The sequence below is a fragment of the Stegostoma tigrinum genome, chromosome 24 (genome assembly GCF_030684315.1).
Source record: "Stegostoma tigrinum isolate sSteTig4 chromosome 24, sSteTig4.hap1, whole genome shotgun sequence".
Taxonomy (NCBI): Eukaryota; Metazoa; Chordata; class Chondrichthyes; order Orectolobiformes; family Stegostomatidae; genus Stegostoma; species Stegostoma tigrinum.
This window is the reverse complement of record NC_081377.1, coordinates 30,013,636-30,037,534: the sequence shown is the minus strand read 5'-3', so window position 1 is coordinate 30,037,534 and position 23,899 is coordinate 30,013,636. Positions and strand designations below refer to the sequence as shown.

Sequence of the window (23,899 nt, the reverse complement as noted above, 5' to 3'; positions counted from 1 at the left end):
ATTGTTTACCTTGAAACAAGTGGAAAAAAACTATCGTGGTCTGCCCCAGAAAATCTTGTCGCAGAAAAAAAGCACCTAGCAGATTAGTTTAAAGTTATTGAGAAGGCACCTAGAACAATGAAGTAAGGCATCCGGAGTCAAAGGGTAGTAAATGAAGGCTCGATTTGTGAGAATAATTGAAACTGAGGAAAATGAAAGTCGTTTCCAGCGGACTGTGTAATACTTCTGGGTATTTCTGACAAAAATAAACAACTTTAATATGCCACAAAGTGTAAGAAAATTCTTGAGGAAAGACGTAAAGTTGAGTGCACAACATCCAATGTTTCAGAATGTATTGCTAAGTTAACAGTGATAGTAGGAACTGTCGATGCTGGAGAATCTGAGATAACACGGTATTGAGCTAGATGAACACAGCAGGCCAAGCAGCATCAGAGGAGCAGGAAAGCTGACGTTTCGGTTCGAGATCCTTCTTCAGAAATGAAGAAGCCCAGTTCTGAAGCAGGATCTCGACCTGAAACATCAGCTTACCTGCTCCTCTGATGCTGCTTGGCCTGCTAAGTTAACAGTGTCTGTTTTAAGTCTTTTATTTAAAAACATGAAGTCTTGTGGCATAGTTTCTCTGCTTAAAATTATGTATTTGCATTTCTCTTCAAACATTAATGGGCATGAACAAGTTTGTAACAGTGGCAAGTGACAAGAGCATGCACCTGAACAAGCAAGTCCAAGATAATGTATACATTTGGTGAGAAACCTAACAGAAAGGTCAAGGTACTGGTTGTGAAAAACCACCAAGGCTAAAAAAAAACGTTGGGGTAAATCAAGAAGTCATGATTAAGCTTGATTTTTGATATGTTGTGCAAATTAGGAGGCAGGGGAAAATGAGGGAGGGAGGGCATTTCCCAATTTTTGATGCAAAGAAACGATAATATGCTTTTAAAAAATGTCTCATCCTATCTCAGAAACATCTCAAAGTGTGTAGCGTGCAATAAAATGCAGGCTCTAGTCAGCATTATCAGGTGGTTAAACCTCAGGTCAACTTTGAGAGAGATAGGTTTCAAAACAACAATAAGGCAAGTTAACAAGTAATTTTTTTTGTTATTGTTGGGTGAGGGAGAAATCTTGGCCAGGATTCCAGATCATAACTTACTAGTCATTTTTAAGCAATTGATTTGCTGGGAATATTAATGTTCCTTTCTTACACTGAACCTTTTGAACTCAATTTTTTTTGCATCCACATAAGAAAAAGTTCCCAGTCAGTGACAATTCCCATTTCCTCGCTCACAAGCTTTATAAAACAATCGATGAATGGCAAGTTTCAAAATAATGAGATTTGTTTCACTTTGGCTCTCCAAGGAATCATGGAAAAAAGGGTCTGAAGCAATGAAAATCCAGTGCAACCCGATGTATTAAGTGTGAGGTTGCTTAGCAACACCCCAAGAAAACCATACAAAAACTTGCATTTTCTTCCCCTTTTGTTTCTTTCTTCATTTCAAAACAAGAAATGTAAGAAATCAGAAACAAGAAACAGGAGTGAACTAGATGTCCCATCAAGCCTGCTCCCACTGTTCAAATGGTCATGACTGATCTTTGGCATCAGCTCAGTTTTCCTACCCACTGCCCATATACCTTAATCCTCCAGGAGACCAGAATTCTTTCTGTTCCATCCATAAATATATTCAACAAAGAGGCATCCACCATCCTCTCATGTAAAGAACTCCAAAGATTCACAACCTATTCAGTGAAGGAATTTTGATTCTTCTCTTTGTCCTAAATGTCCAGCCCCTTATCCCATGACTGTGCCTCCCATGTTCTCGATTTTCCAGCAGGAGATTAAAAAATAACCTCCCAGTGTCTGTCCTGTAAAGTCCCTACAGAATCTTGTATGCTTTGATGACGTCACCTCCTATTCTTCTAAACTTCACAGAGTAGTGACCCAAAACCTCTCACTACAGAATAACCAGCACTTATTTTATAGCTGTCTGGGATATGCGTATTGCTCGTAAGGCTGGCGTTTTTTGCCCATCCCAAATTACCAATGAACACAGTGGCTTCCTAGGCCATTTCAGATGGCAATTAATTAATTTATTCATAGGACGAGGGTGTCACTGGCTAGACCAGCATTTAGTGCACATGCCTGGTTGTCCAAAGGGCAATCAGGAGTCAACCACATTTGACAGGCTGGAATCATATGTCGACCAAATCGGCTTTCCTTCTCTAAACAACATTAGCAAATTACATGGGCACTGTTTTTTTAGTAATCACCATTAGGGCAGGTTTTAATTGCAGATTTTATTCAAATTCAAATTTCATGATCTGTCTTGTTACGATTGAAATCCATGTCCTCAGAATATTGGCATGAGCTTCTAGATTATTTAGGTAAATGTAAAATCTACATAGTCCTAGAAGACAAGTGGATGCCCTTTAGAAGGTCCAATTTCCTCTTCGCAGGATGTCAATTCCTCTCATGTTTTTCACAATGCATTCCTTCAAAGAGATGATCTGACATTGAAAGTTGTTGGGATGGTGAAGCTGCACTGTTGAATAAAAGCTGGGAGGTATCATCATGCAGCTACTGTAGAGGTATAACAATTTCTTGAAGTTCTTATTCAGTATTCTCAAGTTTAGGACGAAGAGAGGAGTGGGTCATCAAGAAGATTGGAGAGTTTCACTTCTTCAGAAGACTTGTGCAAGAATGGTGAATGATCAATGAAAATCTCCTGAGGTTACTGATTGCGCTGGAGGAGCTGCAGTCTGAAGAATTTAGGCTGCATTTGTAGGCACTGAGAAACTTTCTGCATAAAAATGCAAGGTGGCAGGAACCTCAGCATTGACTACACATCCAGAATACTAGGGAATTTTATGTTTTGGAGGTGATCTGTTTGATTTACTTTTAAAGTAGTGACCTTGTATTGCAAAACAGCTGAAGGTGGCCACATCTATTGTATACTTCCTTGTGGGACAATCTTACGACTTACAGTGCTTTCTTACACCTTAATGCCAGTACTTTAAACTATTCATTGACACCTTTTCATTGTTTTTGGTCTGCTTTTCCTTGGGAGAAGTGGACAACTTATGGGCTTAAATGGAATCTCAGCGTTGCAAAATAATAGCATCCCGGCATCGCACTTTGAGCTTGGCTTGCCTTATATGTGCATTTTTAAGCCTTCTGCATACTGCGATGAATCAAGGAGAACACTGTTAAAAATTTTCAAAGATCTCATTCCTCAATGCCCCATCATCACAAGGAATGGTCACTTTATATGAATCCTCAATGGAGTGCATCGAGACCACTGACTGTTGGATCAGATGCAGTCAATAACAAATTCCTGAGACTAAATAAGCACTGAAGGCTGCTAGGACTCAAAAATTCTATACAAATGTTTCATCAACAACTTTTCTTTTAAGGATCCCACTGGTACTGAGGCGTAATGTCTATAAGAAAGTACTTACCTGAAGCTGTTGCTGCTCCAACTGGAGACTCCAGGCTATTCTGCACCTGTCGAAATGTGTTGTCCACTTCTCCTATCCATGTGGTTGCATTGATCCTTTGCCAGCATTGAGAGTTCTGAGAGAGGGCAGGGGTTCCTCAGTGGGAATGGACATGCGGCCACTTCACCTCACACCAGGAAGTCTTCTAAGGATTATTTTTGTTCCTGGTGGTTCCTCAGCCTTGTTTCACATTTGTTAAATCTTGCTGTGTCGTTCTTTAGATTTCTTGGAGAAAACCACTGTCTTTCCTCACACTGGTTTCTCCACAACTGCCATCGTGTTGTATATGGATTATTCAGTTAAAATCATACGGCATGAAAACAGATCCTTTTGATCCAACTGGTCCAAGTTGAGCATGTTCCCAAACTAAACTAGTCCCACCTGTTGGTGTTTGATCCATATCCCTCCAATTCATGGACTCATCAAAAATTCTTTTAAATGGTTTAACTGTATATTCATTGACCACTCCCTCTGGCAGCTCATTCCAAATGCTGACCGATCTCTGTGTAAATAAATTGCTCCTTATGTCCTTTTTAAATCTTTCTCTTCTCACCATGAAAATATGCCCCCTAGATTTGAACTTTAAGAAAAGACCTTTGCTTTTCACCATATCTAGGCCCCTCATGAGTTTTTCAAACCTGTGTAAGGTCACCCCTCAACCTCTTATTCTCCAGTGAAAAATATCCTAACTTATTTTTACAACTCAAACCCTCCATTCTCAGCAACATCTTGATAAATCTTTTCTGAACCCTCTCCAGATTTAATAAAATCCTCCCCATACAGGGCAACCAGAATTGTACGCAGTATTCTAGAACATGCCTCACAAACATCTTCTACAACCTCAATGTGACATCCCAACTCTTATCCTCAAAGGTCTGAGCAATGAAGGCAAGCACGTTAAATACCTTCTTAACCATCCTGTCTACCTGTGATGCAAATTTCAAAGAATTATGTACCTGAACCCCTAGGTCTCTATTCTGCAACATTATCCAGGTTCCTACCATTATTGTATAAGTCCTGCCCTTCTTTGTTTTACCAAACTGCAACACATTGCATTTATCCAAATTAAACTCCATCTGCCGCTTCTCAGCCCATTAACTCAGGTGATCAGGATCTTTTTGTAATCTTAGATAACTTTCTTCACAGTCCATTATACTATGGTGCCTTCCGCAAACTTACTACTGATGTTTCCTAACTCTCGTCCAAATCATGTACACAAATGGCAAACAAAAAACTGGATCCAGTACCGATCCCTGTGGAATACCACTGGTAACAAGCTTCCAGTCTGAGAAACAACACTCCACCACCATCCTCTGTCTCCTACTGTAAAGCCAATTTTGCATCCAATTGACAAGTTCACCCTGAATCCCCCATGATCTAACTTTACTAATTCGTATATCTAGTAAAGCCTTACTATAGTCCAGATAAATAACGTCAACTATTCTGCCTGGATATTTCCTCAAATAAAACTCAATGAAGTTTAAGAGACATGATTTCTCTCACACAAAACCATGCTAACTATCCCTAATCATTCCTTGCCTCTCCAAATGCATGTAAAATCCTATCTTTCAGAATCACCTCCAACAACTTATCACCACCAATGTTAGACTCAGAGGTCTACAGTTCCGAGGCTTCTCCTCCCAGCCTTTCTTAAATAAAGTCACAACATTAACCATCCTCCAGTCCTCCAGCACCTCATCTATTGTTACAGGTGATAAAAATACTTCTGCTCGTAGTCCACAATTTCCTCCTCAACTTCCCATAACATTGTGGGCTACACAATATCAGATCTTGGAGATTTATCCATCTTTGTTTTCTAAGGTCTCCAACACTACTACTTCTATATAATTATTTCCCCAAGTTCTCTAACCTCCATTTCTTTCTCCACAGTAAAAACCGATGTGAAATATTAATTTAATATCTCTCCCATCTCCTGAGGCTCTACACAAAGATGACTTTGTTCATCTTTAAGAGACCCTCCTCTCTCATTGCTTCTTTCCTCTTCATGTACTCGTAGAACCTCTTTGGATTATCCTTAATCTTGTCTGCTAAGGCTATCTCATATCTTGTCTCTGTCTTCCCGATCTCCTTCTTAAGAATGCCCCTACACTCTTTACTTGATCCCAGTTGTCTATATCTAATATACTATTCTTTATTTTCAACTAGAACCTCAATATCCATTGTTTCATAATCCTACTTGCCTTACCTTTCATTCTAACAGGAACATAGCGATTCTGAACTCTCGTTATCAAACTTTGAAAGCCTCCCACTTATCAATTGTCTCTTTACCTGCAAACGATCCATTCCAATTGACTTTTGAAAGTTATTGTTTCAGGCCATTAAAATCTGCCTTACTCCAATTAAGGACTTTAACTTTTATGGAAGGTTTATCTTTTTTCCATAACTGTTTTAAAACTAATAGAATTGTGATTGTTAGTCCCAAAATATTCCCCTACTGACACTTCAGTCACTTGCCCTGTCTTATTTCCCAAGAGAAGGTCAAGTTGTGCTCCGTCTCTAGTAGGGCCACTCACATATTGCTAAAGAAAACTTTCTTGAACACATTTAACAAATTCCTCATCATCAAAACCTTTAATACCATGGCAGTCCCAATCAAAACTTGGTAAATTAAAATCTCCTACCTTTACCACCCTATAATTCTTATGTATATCTGAGATCTCTATTCATATGTGCTCCTCAATTTCCATCTGACTACTAGGGCATCGACTGCAACCCCACCATGGTGATCACCCCTTTCTTATTCTAATTTCAACCTATATATTTTCACTGGATGATCCCTCAGAAATATCCTCTCTAATTACAGTTGTAATGTTTTTCTTAATCAAACATGCCATTCCCTCTCCTTTTTTGCCTACCTCTGTATCCTTCCTATGGCATCTAAAACCTGGAAAATTGACCTGCCAGTCCTGTCCATCACTCAGCCATGTTTCTGTAACAGTTATGATGTTTCAGTCCGTTGTTCCAATACATGTCCTGAATTAATCAGCCTTACTTGTAAGGCCCCTTGCTTTGAAATAAATGGAATTTAATTCTTCACAGTTACCTTCTTCTCTACTTGCTCTCGCCTGCCTTTTCTAATTAACTTGCTCTTTTTCTGATTCCGACCCATCCTCATCTGTTTTTCTATTATCACCTCATGCAAACTCTGGCCAGATTTCTGAGTTGCTTCTAAACAATGTTTACTAGCAAATTCTCCATGAGAGGAAGGCTGCAGAGCAGCATGCTCAGTGTTACACAGGTTCCAGCCTTCTAACAGAGTATTAGCACATGAATAGTGAGGCCATAGTTACATCACAGCCACCTCAGAGGCTCATTTACATACTCAATAAACCTCATCTCAACAGAATCCTCTCATTCCAATGAACAATCTGGTGGACCTTCACTACACTGCCACTGAAAGTAATATATTATTCCTTAAATTGGAAACTACATAGTGTTCCAAGTGTGATGTCAATAAAACCGCGCAACACTTCTTTACTCATGTACTCCAATGCTGTTGCAACAAAGACCAACATTTCATCCATCTTCCGTATTGTTTTACCCGTATGCTAAACTTGTGTTCCTTGTGCAATTACATCCAAGATTCACTGAATAGTAACATTTATAGATCCACACAAATTTTTAAAAGAAGTTCTACTTTTCTCTTCTTGCTACCAAAATGAATAAACCCACAGTTTCCCACACTAATCTTCACCTACCACCATGGATAACAAAGCGTTGGAGCTGGATGAATACAGCAGGCCAAGCAGCATCTCAGGAGCACAAAAGCTGACTTTTCAGGCCTAGACCCTTTTTTCTAGGCCCGAAATGTCAACTTTTGTGCTCCTGAGATGCTGCTTGGCCTGCTGTGTTCATCCAGCTCCACACTTTGTTATCTCGGATTCTCCCGCATCTGCAGTTCCCATTATCTCTTCACCTACCAGCATATTGCCTACTCAATTAATTGTCTGTACCTCTTTTTAGCCTGTGAGCCTTTCTTACATAACTACCTAGTTTTTGTGTTATCAGCAAATTTAGATACTGTACTTTTGGTCTCATTGTCTAAGTCACTGATGTTCATTCGTGGGATGAGTGAGTTGTTGGCTAAGCCAGCGTTAATTGCTCTTCATTAATACTTTGGGAAATTAGTGGCAAGCTGCTTTCCTGAACCTTTGCAGTCCATGACTTTTGGTTAGAAATTGACTTTGAGGATTTTGACTTTTACCTGCTGCTCTTGCTCTTCTAAACTGAGAATTATGGAGGTCACAGCAAGAACAATCAGAACTGATCCTTTCTGCAATTTACTCAACACAGCCCACCAGCTTTAAAATGGCCTTTGCTTCCTGTCCATTAACCAATCCTCTAACAATGCTGATACATTACTCCAACTCCATCATTTGCATGTTGCCCTTTTGTGTAAACCTTATTTCAAACCTTTTGTAAATCTAGGTAGATAACATCTACTTTATTGCCCATTTATCACCCAAAGGGGATGGAGAAATAATTAAAAAAAACCTTCACAGTTTGTCCTCAAAAATGTCTTTAAAAAGTTGTCTTGCACAATTTCCCTTTCATAAAACTATATTTGAAGTTTTAAAGTTAAGACTTCTTAGACTCCATAGCATGCAGGTATAAGGGGAACAATTATATGTGAGACTGTTACTTGCTTTGCAGAATTGGAATTGACCTGATGGTGCACAGCAATGCTCTCCTCACTTACAAGTGCATCTTTAAGCTTACTTCATTTTAATGATCTTGAGCAGTTCTAATCAAATCTGAAAAGTATGCTTTTATTTTTGGGACAGAAGTAAAGAAACGTCCTTCTGGAAGAAATATAGAACAATCTCTTCAAAGAAAGTGGATACTTGAGCTCAGTTGTAGTTTTCAAGGCTGAAGTTGATTGATTTTTTTTTTTACGAGGACAACGAAGGGTCTGAAGTTAGGTAGACTAAGGGTACTGAGACCCAGAACAGCCATGATCGTAATTAATGCTAGGGCAGCTTTGAGAAGTTGACTGAGCCACCCCAGTTCCTGCGTTGTTATTGCAAACTAGAGATAGACTGCGGTGCATATGAAAGAGACGATGACCAAAGAGAAATAGGAAAGGGTCCAGCAAAGCAATGGCTGTGTTACCAGACCAGCAACTAAGAACCCTGGACCCAATACTTCACATCCCACAGGACAAATACAGAAGCCACTGTAGGGCAATGTGCAGACCACTTGGTAAAGTTCTAGCAGAAATAGGTCAAGGCAGCAATATGTTTCTCTCTCTTGTGGCATATTGACAATGAGTGGAGTTTTTCACAATGTCAAGCATCAGCAAAAGATGAGGAAGGACAGGGTGCAGGATGGCATGGACGCAGCTGGGGTTGCCCAAGGTGGCCTCGGTCCTTAAGCAAAAGTTAAACTTGAAACAATTAAAGGCAAAGAAAAGGAGCCAAATGCTAATCGCTAATTGGTCGACATTCCAAACTTATAATATTCTTGTTTGTTTTATATTTTATATATCCTTTTGTCCCTCTACCCCCAAAAATGTTATTTTCAATGCTGGTAAGCTCAGTGGACACATCCAGCCCTTTCTGTTTTTGTTTGACAATCTCATACAGTTCGAATTTTTATATCACGGACTTTGGGTTACCTGAAGGGATTCTAGAAATCGGAAAGAGCCCAGTCTTCTTCCCCTTGGAACAAGGCAGAAGGTGGAGTTGTGCAACAATTCCTGGTAATCATACCTGAAAAAGGAAGGCAAAACCCATTCATTAATTGGTTATGCTGAATGCTCATTCATATAAGACTCCTTAATTTACACTGAGTAGTTAAATCTACAGGCTTTCCCCTCTCTACATAACTACGTAGTCTCAGATCTGTAATCGTCCAATTTTCCAGTCTGTCCAATTTTGGCCTCTTCCATCCCAAATTTTAATCATGCCACCATTGGTAGCTCACCTTCATTTGACTTGGCCCTAAGCTCTGGAGTTCCCTCTCCAAATCTGTCTTTTATTCCTTCTTTAAGATGCTTCTGATGATTTCTCTCTTGGGCCACACTTTTGCTATCTCTCCTGTGTATTCTTTAGTGGGTTTGATCTAAATTTTGTTCCTGCGAATGTCCTTGGGACAATTTACTATGTTTAAATCTTTAGATAAATACGTGTTGTTGAGGGGGGATTTAAAATCCTCAGAGTAAAGGATGGAGCAACTCAATGATTGCACAAACCAAAAGTTGAGAGACTCTAACTCATCTGAACTAGACAAGTGGAGACAGGGATTATTTTCATGTAGTTCAAAATTTCCAGAAAATATGTGGGAACTATCTATGCCACCAAATTCAAGACACCCAAAAAAATGGCATCAACCTAGACATCAATGGGATGTACTATATTGCTATTCTTACCATGATTCTGATTATGTTTGATTGCCCATAGTGTTCAGGGGCATGTAGGTTATAGGGGGATGGGTCCGGGTAGGATGCTTCAAGGGGTGGTGTGGACTTGTTGGGCCGAAGGACCTGTTTCCACACTGTAGAGAATTTAATCTAAACTAAACGTCAAAACGCTACATCCACAGCCCATATAATTCAGGTTAATATTACTGATTCCAATTTATCGGAAGAGAGTTACAGAAGGATAAATAAACTACGGTACATTACACTATCTAAAACACAATATAAATAAAACATTTCATATTTTTAAGAGAACTTCTTTTGACACAGAGGTTTGGGCAGCGGGAAGCACAGATGCCTGGCAAGCAGTTTTACTGCTGCAGCATGGAACTGACTTCTTGAGACATGAGGACTGTCCAAGCCCTCAATGATTTATCGCACGCTAAGAGGCCTCCAAGCACAGTACTTTTGTTCAAAGGCTCAGTGAAGCATATTGAACATGGCTGTTTTTAAGACAGTGATTCACAGCTCTCATACCCAAGGAATGCTAAATGTTTGTGATCGTGCATTGTCAAAACTTCCACTCTCTCCCAAGGCTATATTAATACAGGAACTGGAAAGAAACAAAAAGGCTGTTTGAAGGTGGTTTACTGTCAGTCAAAGCGTGGAACAAAGAGCTTGATTGCTTTCCAACCAGTTGTGGGAAGGAGGGGCTTTGTGCTGATGGACTGATTGATGGTGAGATTGAGAGGGCAGGGTATCTGAAGGCAGGGCGTGATGTGCTGACACTTCTAGAAATGTGTCCATCCAGAGCTGGCAAACCTGATTGCGGAAAAGGGAGATGGTAGTGTCTGGGTGTCTGACCAAGTAACAGGCAGGCAGTCTCAGCTGGGGAAAAAACCCACATAAATAAGATTTTTTAAAAATTGCAAAAAACACTAAACTAAAAGCAAAATACCCAGATGCTGGAAATCTTAAATAAAAACAGCAAGTATGGAGAAAGCCAGCAGGTCTGGGAGTATCTGTGGTGAGAGAAACGAATTAATGCTTTGACCTCAAGATAATTCTTCTTCACAATGTCCTGTAATAGGTTTTATTTTTATAAAGACCTCTGATTTGAACTTGACAGTTGACTTGCCTCTACATGTCTGTCAATAACTTGCCCAGATCCAATCCATGAGTTAGAAATGTACTCACGCCCAGTTGCAATTAGAGCATTAGCAAAAGCTGGATGGGCTCACTGGGATTGGACTGTGGGTTCATTGCAGGAGGGGCCAAAACTCCAGGTTAAGTAATTTAATGGTGCACAAATGGGAGGACATCACTCAATTCTGAGTCTTTATGCTCTAAATAATCCCTCTGTTGCCCTATCACCAATGTGGTATCAACTACAAAGGAAATTCACTCAATAATTTTAGTACTTGCCCAAACTGGCTTTTTATGCAGTAAATGATTAGTGTAAAAGACCAGTGCCTCTACCAGTGACATACATACACCAGCTGTCTGTTACTTGTTTGGCTCTTGGAAGGTTTAAACAAAATTGTCATAATTGCTGTGACTTGCAGTACCACTTACTACTGGAGCCTAATGTTTGGGGAGGACAAGCAATGCAGAATCTGCTCCTAAAAATTTCAAGAAGGGCTTCCATTTACGTAACACGTTTCACATCCTCAGGACCTTTCTCTTAATTCATTCACGGGACAAGGGCTTTGCGGGCCGAGGCAGCATTTGCTACCCATCTCTTATTATCCTCAAGAAGATGGCAGTGAGCTATCTACTTGAACTGCTACAGTCTGTGTGCTGTAGTCAGACCCACAATGTCATTAGGGAGGGGGGTTTAGGATTGTGACCCAATGACACTGAAGGAATGGTGATACATTTAAGTCAGGATGGTGGGTGGCCTGGAGGAGAACCTATGGGTGGTAATGTTCTCATGTATGTGTTGCTCTTCTAGAATGAAGTTGTAGGTTTGGGAGGCACTATCTAAGGAGCCTTGGTGTTCCAAAACCCTTTTCAGTCAACAAATTACTTCTGAAGGGTAGTGGCCAGATAATCTGTTTTAGTGATACTGGTAAATATTGGTCCCTGTCCACTAATAGTGCCATGGGAACACATGAGAAAGACAGACAGGATGCCCCTTGATGTCTTGGTCAACAGCTCTACCTTAGACAGTGTAATATTCCCTTAGAGCTATGCCAGGGCTGTCAAACTCTCCAGAGTAGGACTTGGGACCCATGAGCATGCTATTATTTGAGCCACGGTGGGCACTTTAAAATTAATAGAGTCATAGGACTAGAGAAGATTCATTTTTACAACCTGTATCTCATCGAAAATATCAATAACGTTGCTGTGAGGGTCCTTGCAATGCTAGCAGACAAGAGACAACAGTGATACTGCAGTCCTACTGTTTTTATTAAAGAATGGCATGTTTGTGACAAAAGAGCAGCATGGTTATGAAGAACCTCTAAGGATCTTTCTCAGGAATGAAGCAGCAGTTGGGGAACTCTAGTGCCTTACCCATCAGCCCTCTATGCATCAGCCTAGAATCTGAGAAAAGCTTTTCAACTGCTTTAGGCATTGCGCTTGAATCACAAAAGCAGACCGTTCAGCCCAATAAATGCACACCTGAGTTCATACTCTAAGTAAATCCCTTACCACTTCCTTTATCACACTCTTATCTGTTTATCTAACCTCACAGTTATTAATGAATTTGTGCTTTTTCCTGAAATGCTCTAAATGGTCACATATTTTATATTTTATTCTCACCTGAGGTAAAAGAAAATTGGAACTTTCTAATAGATTTATTGGAGAGTTTTAATGTTATGGTTCCCAGTTTTGGGTCCTACCAAAGTGAAAATGCTTTCTCTGTATCGACACTATTGAACCTTTTCAAAAATTTATTTAAGATCTCAGTGAGTTCCCCAAGCTTCTCATTGAGGTCTTAAGTAATTCTGAAAAGATTCAATCGTGCCATTTTGGTAAACAAATTTTTAAAAAGAGCCTTTGCTGATAGGTATTCTCTTTATTAAACTGCTTTTATTTATTCTATCCCATTTTATTACATAAGTTTAAAATTGAACATAACATTCCTTTGGTGCAATTTCATGCCTTTATCTGAGGGAAGTTTGGGATGACCAATTCAGTTGGGAGGTGCCACCATCATATCTGCCCAGATTCATTGTAGATGGCCATGTAGGTGACCCCCAACAATTACCACCTTTAAGTGGGCAATTAATGATCAAGTCAGGGTTTCAACCCACTGCTGCTGATGGGATTTGTCCATGTGGGAAACTCAAAAAGCAAACTTTCTTGGCCTTATTTGTGTGGTTCCAGGAGATGAGATACTTCATTTAAAGACACTCAGTGTCTGGTCATGGAAACTGGCATCATGAAGGGTCAGGGCCCACAGAGAGCCAGCCATTGCTACTGACTCTCCTCTCCCAAAAACACCACCAGCATTAACCTGCCCTCTTTATTGGTGACACTGGGTCTTGCTTGGGTATATGGCTGGCATCAGCCACTGTTGCCCAGTGTTCCCTGCAATAAATGCTGTTGCCCTCTGACTGATTGGCCATTCTCAGCCCTGCTCCCAGTGTTGTTACCCTCAGGGCAAGGTTCACTGCTGCCCAGTTAGGTGCCTCAGGTAGGACATTTTAATTCTGGCAGGCCTTCCCATGAGGAGGCGAGAGGGGGCTCTTGCTGACTCTACAATATCACTAAGACCCATCGACTCCATTAAATATTTGCCCACGTGCAGTTTATTTAACGCTCTACACAAGTTTAACACAACCTCCCTGCTGTCCGTCTAGAAGTGAACATTAGTGCTTTGTTTGCCTTTTTTAAAAAAAAACAAAAATGACAAAAGTATCTTTAGATTGTCAGGACTGATTAAAGTACAAGCTAATGACAGGAAATGCTAACACACAAGGACTGAGATCAACCCCTTCTTATTCCACTGCTCAACACAAATCTCACCAGGTCTGCAGCAACGTTCTATATCCCAGCAGATTTCAATCAGAGAATAGCTCCAGCGCTACACAGGCTAACTCCCTCATGTGACAGAAACAGAACAACAAAGCTCTCATTATTCTGACCCTTACTAAGCTGGGGCGAGACATCAGTTAGTTCTTATCTGTACCACTCCGAACAACATAGGGACCAGACGTAGACTGGCTGGACAGTTCTATCCCTTTGGCAATTCTTAAAAGATCTACAGATTAGACACAAAATGAGTGATTTTAACCCGGCTGCCTTTGAATCCTGTGGGATTGACTGAAACACTGGTTTTATGCATTTCTTTTTATTCAATCAATTTCCACTGACTTCAAGGAGACACATTGGCGTGAAGTTCAACATCACATCCAAACCCAGCAGTTTTACAAAGGGTACTGTAGCTGAAGTTGGACACAAACTAGTCTAATCTTTTCTTTTCTCAATTTGATTGTGTCCTCTCTTGTTCACCAGATATTAGTTATTTAAGTCTTTCAAAGAACTTTTACGCAGAATTTTTCTTCGTACCACCTCTGTTAACATCTAATTGGGGTTATAAACCACAGAGGCTGAAGTAGAACAAATGGATATTATTTAGCATTTCTGAAACTGAACGATATTTGGGTGGAAGGTTTGATTGACGCATAACATTTAAATTATTGTGCAAAAGATCTAACTGCCACTTTTCGGTTGTCTAATATGTTATGCAGCTAACTAGAATCCAGATTATGCCTAAATGCATTTCTGATTAGAAATATAAATTGAGTAATTAACACCAAACAGTGAACTATTTTGATTGAGCTGGCAAGTGAATGGAGTTTGATTTGGATAAATCGAGGCATTACATTTTGGTAAAACTAAGGTAGGACTTATTCAATTAAAAGTAGGGCCTTGGGTGGTGCTGTAGAACAGGGAGACCTAGGGGCTCACATACATAATTGTGTGAAGTTTTATGTCGGGGGGGGGGACCCAGGTTCGAATCCTGCCATGGCAGATGGTGGACGTTAAATTCAATAAATATCTGGAATTAAGGGCCATGAAACTATTCTTGATTGTCAGGAAAATCCATCTGGTTCACTCATGTACTTTATGGAAGGAAACTGCCATCCTTACCTGGTCAGGCTTACATGTGACTCCAGACCCACAGCATTGTGGTTGACTCTTAGCTGCCCTCTGGGCAATTAGGGATGGGCAATAAATGCCGCCTAGCCAGTGATGCCCCCATCCTGTGAATGAATCAACAAAAAAATGTAGACAGGGTGGTTAAGAAGGCATTTACCATGCTTGCCTTCATTGCTCAGACCTTTGAGTAAAGGAGTTGGGACATTATTTTGAGGTTGTACGGACATTGATGAGGCCTCTCCTCGAATACTGTGTCCAGTTCTGATCACCCTGTTATAGGAAGAATATTACTAAACTAGAGAGGGTTCAAAAAAGATTTACCAGGAAGTTGCCCAGAATGGAGGGTTTGAGTTATAAGGAGAGACTGGAAAAGCTGAGATGTATTGCACTGGAGTGTTGGAGGTTGAGGGGTGACCTTATAGAGGTTAATAAAATAATGAGGGGTGTAGATAAGGTGAATGCCAGCTGTCTTTTCCCTGGGGTTGGGGATTTCAAAAGACACAAGGGGCAACTTTTTTTGCACAGTAAGTGGTTTGTGTGTGGAATGAAATTCCAGAGGAGGTGGAGGATACACATGCAATTACAACATTTGAAAGACATTTGGATAAGTACATGAATAAGAAACTTGGAGGGATATGGGCCAAGCGCATGCAGGTGGCACTGGCAGGCTGGACTGAAGGCCTCTTTCTGTGCTGTATGACTCTATAATTCTAAGTATTAGCCTAGGATATTAGGCAGATCTCCCTTGCTGTGCTGTGAAACAGTACCAAGCCCATTCACATTCACGTAAGAGGACAGATGGGGCCTTTGTTCAGTGTCGCATCTGAATAATGGCACCTGTAGCACCGCAGCACTCCCTCATTACTGCACTGAATTGCCAGTCTCAACTTAACACTCAAGTCTTTGAAATATAGATGAATGTGACCTGAGTATAAAGGCATAGAAGCTAGCGAAGAGCAAGTGGCCTATCGAAATTGCAGCATTTAGCAATGATATGGAGGTGTCGGTGTTGGACTGGTGTGGACAATGTCAGATGTCATATGACACGAAGTTATAGTCCAACAGGTTTATTTGAAATCACAAGCTTTCCAAGTGCGGCTTCTTCATTCATTCACAGTTAACCTGTATCAACTCCATTTTTCTGCCATATCACTCGATTCCTTTAGTGCCTAAACATTTATCAAAGTCTCTGGCTGAGCATCCATAATCTGAGGTAGACAAGTCCAAATATTTAAGAGCAAACTCAGGATTTACACAGGAATAAGTCACTAGTACTCTGAAATTTGTATACATAGAGTTGACAATTTATGCAGACTGTACTGGTAATCTTCCATAGGCAGAAAACAAAATTATACTGAAGTGTGCGTAGCCTAAAGGCTTCATCAAGGGGTTTTTCATTTGATTTTCTGAAGTGACACAAGATTGATCTTTTATAAATATGTAGTAAGCTTTAGGGAAACTGAATTTAAAACAAATTGTAATCACATGCACACACAATACCCTTCACAGCATATGCTGCATCTGTATTTCCAAATAAGAACCTTCAAAGTACTTTCTTCAATGGCACCAGGCCCCATGTCACTGGAGTGTAAATCAGAAAAAATTGAACTAATACCTCAAAGTTCATCACAGAATCTGAGATTGCAAACTAAGTTTTATTAACAGACTTTGTAACAAAATGTTCAAAAAACTAACAGTCCATGAACAAAAGTCATGTATCAAAAAAAGACAAGCTTTTTTCTAAATGTCATTGACAGCTTCACCTGGGTGCTGTTTTGTGGCAGTGTCCTGTGAATTCATCTTCAATTCCTGGTGACCTAAGAAAATTCTCTGGCATCTCGAATTGTGAGGAATCACCTCTCTCAATATGACTGTCCTAGGTCAAATATAACAAATGTGTACTTTGGCAAGGATGCAGAAGGCAACTGGTGCCCGCGGTAACACATCACCCCAGGGACAATCCCTTTGAGTGAAGAAATTTACAAAAGGAAGAAACTGTCACATCAGACAGCAACAGATTCCAACTGGTTCGTCACTCACAGGGAAGACCTTCAGAGTCCTTCATGCCTGTGATATGTTAGTCACAAGTCCTTCATGCTTGAGCAGGAGCAATGAGGTTGCAATATCACCCTTGTTACATTAATTCTCAGACAGCGTTACTGTCAGTCTTCATTGTTGCCTTGTTCACAGCAAGCAATAAGGTATTCTTGAAAGATACTGACAGCAAAAATTGAACAATGTGAGCGTGTAATTCTTTTAGGTCTCAGCTGTGACCCATAGGTAGCATTCCCGCTTCGTGTGTCAGAAGTGCATGTGTTCAAGTCTCAGTCCAGAAATCTCGGCAGAAAGAAAAACCGATGTTGGTGTTCTAGTGCAGAGCCGAAAGGGGGGATCAGTAAGCTCAGTTGGCCCATAGGCTGGTTTGCAATGCAGAGTGACATCAACAGAGCATGTTCCATTCCTGCAATGGCTGAGGTCACAACTTCTCAAGCTCACTCCTTGCCTGAGTTTAAACTCAGAGAGGAGCCTTATTGTCTTCTGTGAATACGGCTACTTTACCATAACGCTGAGGGTAGAAACCAAGATGGTATGGCACTATTTTCAAAGAAAAAGAGCAGAAGAGTTCTTCCTGGTGCCCTAGCTGATATTTATTGTTCACCCCATGTCAGGAAAACAGGTCACCTAATCATTACCAAGCTGCTGCTTGTGGGGGCTGACTGTGCAAAAATTTCCAAAAAGATTGCTGCTTCTGATTAACTTCAGTGTATATCTCCTGGCCTTCACCCACTTCCTGAAGGCTGTGACAATAAGAAATGTACCTTGGTTAGTGGAATGTTCTTAGAGATTCCATATATTACAAAGTACCATCAATTTTGAAAGTTCTTCATATCAAAGTCTTTTTTTTATCTTTTATTCTGAATCTGGTATCCAGGTTACTCCATGTGCTGCAATGGAAAGTATATTGGATTGTCCCCGTTTGGTTAGTGATTGAAGTAGAACAATCTCAGGTGCAAATAGCTGTGATGCTCCTGTGAGACCGGGTTATGGAAATTCGGAGTTTTGGCTCCTCCTAACTTTGAGGAAGCTGGAGTAGCAATTTAGGCATGTCCATGAGAACCCATACCAATTTTTACAGACACACCATAGAAATCATTCTATCTGGGTGCATCACAGTTTATAGGCAGCTGCTTTGCCCAAGATCATAAGACACTACAGAGAGTTAGCTCTGATCTTCATGCAAGACAGCATCCCAATCATTGACTCCGTCTGCACTTCTTTTTTCCAAGGAAAAGCAAGCAACATCAGCAAAGACACCTCCAACCCCTGGTTATAGTCTCTTCCAACCTCTTCTGTTAGGCAGAAGATACAAAAGCTTAAACATGCTTACCAACAGATTCAAGAACAGCTTCTTCCTCGGTGTTATTGGACTACTGAATGGACCTCTCAAATTTCAAACCTTATGCTGATCTTGCTTTTGCACACCTCCTGCGTACCTGTAACTTCATATGCCTCACTTTCTTCAATCACTCTATGATCTGTACACCCTTGTATGTTATGGTCTGCCTGTACTGTAAGCAAAACAAAACTTTTTACTGTACTTAGGTATATGTGACAACAATAAACCAAACTAAAGTCATAAAAAGAAAATGACCATACTTCTGCAGAGGAAACAATAGATGGGAAAGTAAGGAAGAGTAAAGGAAATCTTTTGCGCTTAATAATTTAGATCTTTTTTTTGTTAGTTCATTTCCCCATTTTTCCTCATACTTTTCTGACAAAGTTCTTCTTTTGAAGTTTTAATCTAATCTTTTTTGAAAAGTACCATTAAATCTGATCTCATATTGCTCTCAGGCAGGGCATTCCAGATTGTAACTATATTTTAAAAACACTCTCTTCATCTTCCATTTGATTCTTTTGTCACATTTGTAGTTTCATTTTGAAGATGTTTGAGACCTTCCAGTCCAGACCTCATATGGGTCTTCATGAACGCCAGCTCAACAAGATATTGATGGCAAAGGTCATTCAAATTACTACAAATCTCTAAGAAAATTTCATTAACCAAAATATATTTCTTATTGTCACAGCCTTCTGGAAGTGGGCGAAGGCCAGAAGATTTACACTGAAGTTAATCAGAAGCAGCAATCTTTTTGGCAAATTTTTAATGTGAGCTTACATTTCCATCAATCCAATGCTGTATAATGTTTGATAAGATCACTTCACAAGATGGATTGGGATGAAAGAACCCTTTGACACAGGTATTCTCAGCTTTTCTGAATACCAATGCGATAAGCATCTCATGATTTCTTAAAATCGGTCTTGATCTCAATCACTCCTCAGCAATTTATGCGGCTCATTACTCAGCAAGTGCAAGATGGAAATATTTCCTATCCTAATTTTGTCATTGAGCCCTCTTGTCCTGGGTTATCCGAAAGTATTTTTCAATCTTTAATTTTCCATTCCCCTTATGCATCTGACAGTGCACTCTGAAGCAGCTCTTTATAATGTCAAATACCTCTGGTCATTCCTCATAGCTTAGCACTACTAATCACGCCCTATGATTAATTTGATTACCATGTGAATTAGCTGATAAAATGAATACATTTTTTTCAGAAAACTACAAAACCACCATAGGATTATAATTGTCACAGCATAGATGAGGCCATCCTGCCTACTGAGTCTGTGCCAGCTGCTACTGAAGCATTCCAATCATGGAGTCAGGGTCACACAACACAAACAGACCCTTCAGTCAAACTTGTCCATGCCAACCAGACATGACAATCTAACAGAGTCCCATTTGCCAACTTTTGGCCCATATCCCTCTAAACACTTCCTACTCATATACCCATCCAGACGCCTTTTAAATGTTGTAATTGTATCCACTTCCATTGGCAGCTCATTCCATACACACACCACCCTCTGTGTGAAAATGTTACCCCTCAGATCCTTTTTCAATTGTTCCACATTCACTCTAGTTTTGGGCTTCCTGATTCTAGGAAAAAAAGACCATGGCTATTCATCCTATCAACACCCCTCATGATTTTATAAACCTCCAACAGGTCACCCATCATCCTCTGATGCTCACTCAGTTCCATCCTCCCACTCAATCTCCATAGCTCTGTAAATTCTTCCTTCAAATTGTCCATGTGATTTCTTTTCAAAATAATTGATCATCATTGCCTTGAGTCATGGGAACAAGTTCCAGGTCAATAGCACTCAATGCACAAATTAAATCTTGCATAGTTTTCCCCAAGCCTTAGGCCTTCATCACTTTGGCCTTGTACCATCGGCCAACAGGGAGAACTTTTCTTTGTCTATCTCATTTAAATCTGTGAATTATGCCTGCTTACTTTGCTACCTTTATTTATAATCAAACCTAATCCTTGCTTCTCATTGAAACACCAACTGTCTCCACTACCAGTGTATCATGGTTTTGCGTATGCAGCCTACAGAATGGTTATCAAATTGGAATCACTGAAATGAATTCTCTGAATCATTCCACGGGGTCTGTGAATTGATCCTTCTGATGGGTGAGGGAGGTATGGAAAGAGAAGAAAAGAAAACGAGACAAGCCAACTATTTTGTATAAATTAACGTCAGTTGACCATCAAATCCCAAGGTTGCTGACAAGATGCCTACCTTTGGGCAATCAGCCTTCTTTGTGGAAATGGATAGTCAGCTGATATAGTTTTTAGTAATGAAGCCCGGGTGTACTTTCACTGATAGAGGGAGGGGAAGGTGACAGTCCAGCAGCAGGCAAAGGAGCTACACTCCGAAAGCCTGTATTGCTGGACTATAACCTGGTGTCATGTGATTTCTGATCTTCCTTTTATAATGTTGCCGAGCTTACCGAGTATTTTGAAAATTCTGTTGCCTTAGTCCCTTCTTAGTTTGATTCGAACAATCATTATAAAACTGTCAGTTTGACTTACTTGACTTTTCAATGGTACAATGAAACAAATTTTGTGAATGATTTAAAAAGCAGCTGGGTCTGTGCTGTAAAATATTCCTAAGAGTATCACATTTAAGCAAATATTCTGTAATAGAATTGGAGGGCAGGGAAACTCGTACTTTTATGTGAGGCTATTCTTTTAAATTAAAAGCACAACCTGCTGTGAGCTGAGCCTGTTAAACTGCTCAATAGCATGACACTGCTGTTAATACTAATTTGACCAATAGCTACTTGTATTGGATGTGATCTGTTAACTGATTGTGTAGGTATGGCATTAACAGACAATCTTTCAGCATATTAAAAGCAGTTCAGTGGTATGCACTAGAATATTGGTGCAGTCACGTTTATCCCTTATTTCTAGCTTGTCTGATCTCATCATTTTCAACATCAGTAAAATACACCTCAAGTAATTAATTTTTTAAAGGATTATTAAAACACTCTTTACATGCAGTATTTTTATATTATGAGTATTGTATAAAACTATAATTTATATGAGGGGTAGTTTCATGACTATTATTCTACTTGAAAAAGGATCCTTCAATGAACAGCTAGATAAACTGTTCTATGGAAGGACTACACCAGATTCAGGTTCTCTTCCAAGTCACACACCACCCTAATTTGGATACGTCTTAGCTGTTCCTTCATCGTTACTGAGTTAAGTTTCTAGAGCTCCCTCCAAGTAGTAAGAGATCTGCTTCATCACATGGGCAACAGCAGTTCAAGAAGGCAACTCACCACAATATTCTCAAGGGGCACCCAGGGTATATTAAATGCCAACCTTACCAGAAACAACAATGTTGTCAGAATGAAGAATATTAGGGGATATCACAACTGTGCTCTTGTCTGCTTGTCAGCAACGCCACAGGACATCAGTCAGTAATCTATAAATAATACAAAACCCCCAGCTGATGGCAGTAAGCCACGTGCAATTTGTGGCATAAACCACAAAATCAGAATCTTTCGATTAAGCTACCGTCTTGACGTTAATCTTATTCACCAGATTACCCGTGGTATGACTGTTTTACACAGGAGACTTTACCAAAGCATCACTCAGTGGGACAGCACACAACAGACAGAGGAATGTCGTGACTTATGGCTAAACACAATCTTCAGATGCTCATCACTATTGTCATCCTATAATAATATTGTATGCCAGTACTGTCAGCACACTGTAAATGTTGGCAACTGCTGGAATACCTGGAATAGATTCGCAGCCACCAATCCTTGCTGGTATTAGTAGAGCTGCTGATACTATGGAGGGAATGATGCCGATGCAATGAATGCCTTTGGCAGAAATTGGCGCTGTCTTAATTAAACAGCAAAGGTTGATTACAGATTACTTAGTAGCTAATTACATTACATCAAACATACATGATTACCTTTTGAGAGACAATCAGGTCCACCTATTAAGTATAGCAAATGGCATATGAAGAATTAGTACATAATTTCTCTCCAAACAGTCCTTTATAGATATTTTAATCAATCTGCTCAGGATTGTTACGACACACCTATGGTCAGAGGTAGAGACACCATCACTGTACCACAAGACTCCATTAGTCCTTTAACATTTGTTAGATGGAACTTATACACAACGTCAATTACCTCCTTCAGGTTACCCTAACTGCCTGATACAATAAGAGACAGAAAGCTTCAGAATGACATGAGGTGATGAGAGAGAGAGAGAGACAGACAGACAGACAGATAGGGGTTAAAACCTTCTCAAGCAATTTTAAAATAATGCTGTAAGATTTTTTTAAGCAGAGCAGGGAAGATTTTCCCTAGGTGTCATGACCAATGCTTATCCCTCAACCAACATTACACAAACAGATTATCTAGTCACTATCTCAATACTGTTTGAAGGAATTTGCTGTATGTTAATTGGTTGGAGCATTTCCTGTATTACAACCATAATAACTCAAAATCTGCAATTAACTGGAAAGTGCTTTTGGTCAGAAGTGCTGAAGAAATGCAAATACTTTTTTTTGAAAGTTGATATAAACTTGGAAATGAATTAGTAGGGCAGGCCATTGAAGTAAACACAAGCAAATTCAAGAGGCAATTGAAAGTGCTCCTTGAGAGAAAAGGATTTGAGAAACGTGAAAAGAAGGTAGACAGTCAGATTATGCTTCAACAAGAAGAGACAGCTTATTAATTGGCTCTAATTTCAATTTTCTGTTTCCACAGATTCTTATGAACACTGCAATTGAGCTCAGTCATAGAAGCATATTATAAGATAATGGGACCACTTTAGAAGCCACTCACATAATTTGTATAAAGTAAGAATAATCTTCACACATATTGAGATACCCCTCACTGGTCAGATCCGACATATGATTTATGATCAGCACTGCAGCAGAAGTGAATGTGGAAAAATTGTTATCTCCTTTCGAAAGCTGTTTGAGGAGTCATTGTAATACTTGACAACAGCAGCACCTGAAGACTAAATATAATTTTATGTCTACACCATTCACCTTAATCCCCTGCTCTGCTTGCTCAATCACGTTCATTCTCTCAGTTACACTAAACATGCACCTACCAGCATAACTGTGAGCAATCAGATCAGGTTACACAATGAACATGCGTTAATTTTCCTTATTTGTTCCAAACTTTCTCCCCTTGCTTTCTTTGGTTAGTGGGGTGGGGTGCACAGGCGGGGACTTGCAGTTGGCTACATTCTTATAACAAATAGACAACAAAACAAGTGATCAATCCTGACCTGGAAATCTGGAAAGTGAATGTCACTGGATTATTGGACTGTGAATGGGCATCACCAATCCCTTTAGCCTGTCCTCCCCAGAACTTCACCATACAATTACTGGTGTTCACAGACTTTTCTTTTTAACCATTTTTCCACAGAAAAGGATTTTGAAAAGAATTAATCTTAAATTTCTCAATTTTGCCATTTGCACATGGCTGATATGTTTCTTAAACCTTGCCTTTTCCCTGCACACATTAAATTTTCAAAACAA

The 23,899-nt window shown here is 39.9% G+C and overlaps 1 protein-coding gene across 3 annotated transcripts in view; it reads right to left on the bottom strand.

The window, feature by feature from the left end:
• Positions 1 to 23,899, bottom strand: part of LOC125465138 (exostosin-1-like) — a 246,936-nt gene that overhangs the window by 64,986 nt on the left and 158,051 nt on the right. For all 3 annotated transcript variants that reach the window (XM_048558302.1, XM_048558305.1, XM_048558301.2), the window contains exon 2: positions 9,128 to 9,221. In XM_048558302.1, the coding sequence (XP_048414259.1) occupies positions 9,128 to 9,221 (94 nt within the window). The remainder of the gene's footprint in view (positions 1 to 9,127; positions 9,222 to 23,899) is intronic.